This window comes from Astyanax mexicanus, chromosome 1 (genome assembly GCF_023375975.1).
Source record: "Astyanax mexicanus isolate ESR-SI-001 chromosome 1, AstMex3_surface, whole genome shotgun sequence".
NCBI classification, from domain to species: domain Eukaryota; kingdom Metazoa; phylum Chordata; class Actinopteri; order Characiformes; family Acestrorhamphidae; genus Astyanax; species Astyanax mexicanus.
In genome coordinates this window covers 103,491,385-103,497,321 of record NC_064408.1, presented here as the reverse complement: position 1 = coordinate 103,497,321, position 5,937 = coordinate 103,491,385, and the positions used below count along the sequence as shown (strand labels likewise).

General features: G+C 38.9%; 1 protein-coding gene across 1 annotated transcript; it reads right to left on the bottom strand.

Moving 5' to 3' along the window:
- Window positions 1-1,288: 1,288 nt before the first annotated feature.
- Window positions 1,289-3,930, bottom strand: otulina (OTU deubiquitinase with linear linkage specificity a). The gene is made up of 3 exons (XM_022667011.2): window positions 3,639-3,930; window positions 3,384-3,505; window positions 1,289-2,428 (listed from the first exon to the last, which is right to left on the bottom strand). Exons 1-3 carry the CDS (start codon window positions 3,747-3,749, stop codon window positions 1,993-1,995), a joined length of 669 nt encoding a protein of 222 aa, XP_022522732.2. The 5' UTR covers window positions 3,750-3,930; the 3' UTR covers window positions 1,289-1,992.
- Window positions 3,931-5,937: the final 2,007 nt, after the last annotated feature.

Sequence of the window (5,937 nt, the reverse complement as noted above, 5' to 3'; positions counted from 1 at the left end):
AATACCTGTTTACTATTACTGAAAATATTTCAGTATAAGTCTAATTTCTAGTCCCAAAATTTTGTTCCAATTCATCAGAACATTTTGACACAAATTAAAGAACAATAACTGTCAGATTCAAATGACGTCTGACAACAAAAAACAGGTACCAGGTTTTTGCATGATGGTGACAATATTGGCAATTAACCAGTGCATCTAAAAAATATATATATAACTGAAAAGTTACTTTATTTCATATTATATAGATGTATTGCACACAGAGTGATGTATTTTAAAGGTATATATTCTTTTATTGTTGATTACGTCTTACAGCCAATGAAAACCTAAAAACCATTAACTCAGAAAATTAGAATATTATATAAGACCAATTGGTATTTTTGGCAGTGTGGGCAGTGTGCCGAGAGAGCCTAAGCTAAGATTTAAGGGAACCCACTGAAACACAACACTGAAGGGTGACAGAGCACCCCAGTGCTGCGTACCACTTTCTTGGACCCATGCCGCAGAACCTAGCCTAAAAAAAGGCCTTTGGCTGCCGCATCAGTCTTAAATGTTTCTAGAGTTGCATGCAGTTGGAATGCAATCTCTCTCAATAGAGAGGGAGACTGTTATGTTTAATTCTTCTCTTTTGGTCTAAAATAAAACTTTATAAAGATAGTTGCTCCAGACATATCCATTCAAAATGCTGGGTAGTCTAGGGCTAGGTGTAATCCCTGTCTGGGGAAACTGGCCTATAGTCTCCTGATGTCAAGGAGGGTGTGGCCGATCACAAAGCAATGCAGGTCCTGTCAGTATTGTAATTCAATGTAGATTAATTAAAACAGATTAAAAATCTGTATCTAAATATAAAACAATAGGGTTTCTACATAAAAAAACTGTTATATGACTTAAAAATACTTAGCACATTTGACTAGAGATGCACAATATGTTATTTGAGCATCATCACCGCAATGTTTACCTGAGCAAAGTCATGCAAGACAAATTATATCATATTTCATGCTAAGATTTGATTGATACAAAAGGAAAATTTAGAGTGCTCTGATTTTTATGACATATCTATCAAAAGCAGATCATATCTGTCCAGTACTGTTTATTTTATGTCAATCTTGGATACATTGTTAAATGAGTGCGTTGTTAAAATCATAGAACAGATTGTTAGATTAATGCAATGGTGAAAAATCCTGTTTTTTGTATATCACAATACATATTGTGGTATAAAAATTACAATGTCAGTTTTACCAATACTGCTCCAGTCTTTTAACTAATGAAACATGAAGGTAGGACAAGGACATTATTTTCTGGAAAATCATTTTAATTATACTCATTGTAAAAATCCTAAACAGAGAGGTAGCACAGCATAAAATGTGCCACCTATCATAATGGAATAAATATTAACTGGAAATTTAAGACATCAATTTTCTTAGATTCATTAAATCACTCTGAATTAATACAGTGCACAAAAGTTCTTCAATGCAGTCCTTCAATTATTCAGTAACTGAATAATCAATGTATAAAATAATCCTAAAAGATGCCCAATGATATAGGAATTCTAGCAGTATCTGCAGATACAGCTCCAAGAATATTAGCCTTATATAGATGTTTAGATTTTATATTTTAGTATGTATTTATAGTACTCCAAAATATATGTAATTCGTTCACTTAACTCCAATCACATCCTTTTAAAAAAAAAGGTTAATTCCTAATATAATAGGAAATATTCATCTAGTATCACATAGGCCCAAAATTCCTATATATCAGTGTATCTCTGATGGCAGGCATTTATCAAAATGCATGTGCAATGTCCTCATTGTACTAAATAGTGCTCAGAACCCAAACACAGTCATGCAGATGGTCAAGAACATGGAATATGAAATGGTCCACACAAAACTTGCTTCTCACAAAAAAAAAAAAAAAAAAAAAAAAAATGAAATCAATAACCCGCATTATAATCCTGTCCAAGTGCTAAGTGGTGCTCTCACCGTGAAATGTCCAAAGTCATGCATGTCTGAGCTGCTGGATATGAAACGTCAGCTCTTCAGACAGTCCCATTTCAGTCACTAGCTCCATACAGCTCTGAAGTAACTGTTCCAGACTCTCTCCCGTCTGAAACGAACTGCGTGAGGAAATCAACAAACTTCTACTCATGTCCTTGTCCTGCCCACATCGGTCTCCCTCCCCATCCTTTCTGCAACAGTCACTGTCTCCATCCTTCCTACAGCAGCCAGAACCTCCCCTATCATCACTCTGCTCTACTCCCATGTCCTCCAGATCTCCCGCCACCTCGGACACACTGGGGGGCGGTCGCTCCTGAGCCTTCCGCATGGCCTCCACCAAGTCTTGTTCATGCTGATCTATCCTCTGGAGCAGCTCTGTGATGGGGGATAGCACTGAGCTCCTAGAGAGCTGGGACTGACACCAGCACCGTAGAGCACTGTGGAAAGCACAGACAATGCACACACAGCCACAGTTATGGACAATGAGAGAGATGTCTGGCACGGGCAGGAAAATGAAGGGACACAATGAAGATGAGCATAATGGAGCACTCACATGACTTGACACGAATATTGGTGGTGTCATGACAGAAGCTGCTGTGACCTAAACAGTAGATGTTCCCCTAGTTTTCTGAACAATCAGGAATTTTCTAGGTCATTTTGATATTACATGGTGGTGAAATTAACTGACTTCGGACAGGTGGCAAGAAGGCACCACAAACTGCGAGCTTAACTAGTTAGGTTTAACTGGATGTAGTGAAGGAATGTGAAAAAACTATACCAAGAGGGTCTCATAGAAGTTTTTAAAACTTTGCATTGGTAGGGCACTGCATCAAAATGTAAAAAACTGAGGAAATGTCTAGGTAGGTATCATAAACAGGGATGAAGAACATTTGGCACCTGACTGAAAACATTCCAGCAATGACATTTTTTTATTAGGTGAATAAATCACTACCATTGTGGAATGAGGTGTTCTTTGTAAAGTCAGCGATAGTAAAAATAGTGGGAAAATTGACTAAAAAATTAAGAAAAAAATATGTTCCGCCTTCAACCAAGTATTTTGTTCAGTTTCAGAGTGATTTGATTTGTCTAATTTGATTAATTTCTAAGCATAATTAATCTTATTATTACTATATAATCCTAGAAAATGGTCCACTAATGGCAGTGGAGCTTAATGCCATAATTAATGGAATTTGGTTTATATCAACGGTTCCCTAAATCATGTTGTAATTACTTCACATATTATACAGCTTTGTTGGTTAATCAACTGCTAATAACACCACCAATATGATAAACCTAGCCCTGAAATAAAATTGGGTGACCAACAGCACAACAGACACCAGCAATAATGAAAACAGCAAAAAAATGACCACCAACGTGGATTTAAACACTTACCTGACGATTCCTTTGAGCTGGCCGATGGACTTCAGTTTCACAGCACCTTCTTTATATCCCAAGTTGAAGCCAACCTGAAGAGAAACCTCTTTCCCCGAGTCTACTCCATCTATGTATCCATCCTATCAGTAAAAATACACACCGACATATCTATTTCACATAAATCACACACATTATCACCGCTCCTCACGTTTCACAAGCTGTTCTGAACAGATAAAGCTAGATAAATGTGTGTAACGGTGTACTGAGCCTCACCTTGACTCGTTTTTCCATATTGCATTTCCATTCTTTGTTTTGGAGGCTGATGTCATCCATATCCTCGTCGAAAACATCGTCGCTGCTCGGCACCGCTTTCACCCACGACATGCTGAACTCCCCCCGCGCTGGTTTCAGCTCATGTGCCGCCGGTACACTGCGAGTTCAGGGCGCTGTCGGGGAGCGCAGCGCTTTAAACCGGCTATAATGAAGCTGAACACGCCGGACTCCACACAGCCATTCCTCTCCACACGCTCATGTGACCGGACGACATGCAGCCTGTGCAGTTTCTTCATGAGGGACCAGATCCAGCCAATCTCACAACACCGCCCCCTACAGGCAGACTGAGACTCATCGTTTTTTCATTTATTTTAAAATGTCTAGTTCAGGGGTGTCCAAACTTTTTTTTGTTGGGGGCCAGAAGGAGAAATATATTTGAAGTCACGGGCCACACTCTGTAATAAAACAAATAATGAAATATACCACTTTAAATAATACATTTTCCTGATTACTTTCATTTACACACCATTTTACTTGACTTACTATCTTTATCTTTGACAGTGTTGTGTAAACTAAGATTTTTCAAATTGATGTTTAATTTCCTGTCTCTTAACATTTAAACTCTTTAATTACGGCAACTTTCAGACTCATTTGCCCTTTTTCTGCGCTAAAACTGCGCACTTTCTTTGTTTTTAGACTCTTTGGCCGTTTTTTGTGCTAGAAATGCTCACCCTCTCCGCTTTTAGACTCTTTGACCCGTTTTTCTGCGCTAGAAACGCACACCCTCTCCGCTTTTAGACTCTTTGGCCCTTTTTTTGCGCCCAGAAATGCGCACCCTCTCCGTTTTTAGACTCTTTGGCCCTTTTTTTGCGCTAGAAATGTGCACCCTCTCCACTTTTAGACTCTTTGGCCCGTTTTTCTGCACTAGAAATGCGCACTCTCTCCGCTTTCAGACTCTTTGGCCAGTTTTTCTGCACTAGAAATGCACACCCTCTGATGAAGCACTGAAGAAGCATAGACCTATTATTTAAGAAAAACGTTCATTAATAATCTCCCCATCTACTCTAATTTAATTAATCATTTTTAAGAAACAAACACAATTTCTGAAATACTTTCTGAAAAAAACATATCGCCTATAGCAAAACACAAAAAAACTACAATAAGGCTACCTGCACACTAATTAAACTGGAAAAAAAACAATAACATAATTTACAATGAATTTCGTCTACTCTAATATTAACAATGTTTTATAATATAAAACACTTTCTTAAACACTTAATTTAAGCAAACAGCATAAGCGCAATACAAAAAAAAAAAGGCAATTAGGATACGCGCCATCTTTCTGCTGTGGAACGCTAGGCGCATGCTGAATTAACACTCGCTGACACCCGTTATTACTATCAACAACTAACTTACCTCTGACTTTCCTTTGCATTGGGCCAAAGTTAGCTCCCCTGATGTAATTTTTCTCCTCACTTCAGAGCTGACGTGTGCGCAGTGCTCACTGTGCAGTTCCAGAGCTGCGTGATTCTAACTTGTGCAACATTTTTATTTAAAACACAGTTTGAGTTGTTACTTTACTATATTGTGATTATCGTGCCAAAGCTTTATATAAAATAAAAATAACAATAAAAACAGAGTGTGACCCGACCTGGCCCAAAGAAAGTGGTGGGAAATCTCGGCCAGACCTGGCCCGAGTTTAAGTCGGGCCTTGGGTCGGGTCAGGTTCGAGCATCTAAGCTCTACACGGCTCCCGTTTTGGCCGAGAAACTACCATATTTTACCCCTCTTTCCCGCCATCCTCCCGTATTAGTATTTTCCCGTAAATGTCCTGTTTTATATTCTAATTTTAAAAAACATTCCTGTGTCTCTCCAAACAGAAATGTTACTAACCTCGAGAGAACTGCCACCCAGGCTGCCACCCTCGCAAGAAAATCCACGCCGTGGATTTTTACTTTTACTTTAACAGAACTGTTTTAAACATACAACTACCTATCACTGGGCTCTAACTACTTGTTCCTTAGCCCTGAATTACTGGGCAAAGCATACAACACTGATGTGTTATTTGCACAAATAACACAGGAACAAACTGCCATGCTGTTTCTGATGCTGTTAGCTCCTGTCTGACCAGACAGCATAGCTGCCTATCTTCAGCGCTGCTTGTGAGCGGTTGCGAGCCAAGGTGGGTGAGGCCATGAATACATTGTGTGAATACATTCATGTGTTAGACATGGGTACTTTTCATGAACATTTTCTTTTCTGCAGACAATGTGGGTTGAGACCGATTTCCCCAAAGAAC

Bases quoted from the DNA above. Each gene is read 5' to 3' on its own strand.
- otulina (XM_022667011.2), bottom strand. From the start codon at position 3,749: ATGTCGTGGGTGAAAGCGGTGCCGAGCAGCGACGATGTTTTCGACGAG. The intron at 3,506-3,638 runs GTGAGGCTCAGT...TTTTACTGATAG, and splicing joins ATATGGAAAAACGAGTCAAG to GATGGATACATAGATGGAGT. The intron at 2,429-3,383 runs GTAAGTGTTTAA...TGCTTTCCACAG, and splicing joins CAGCTCAAAGGAATCGTCAG to TGCTCTACGGTGCTGGTGTC.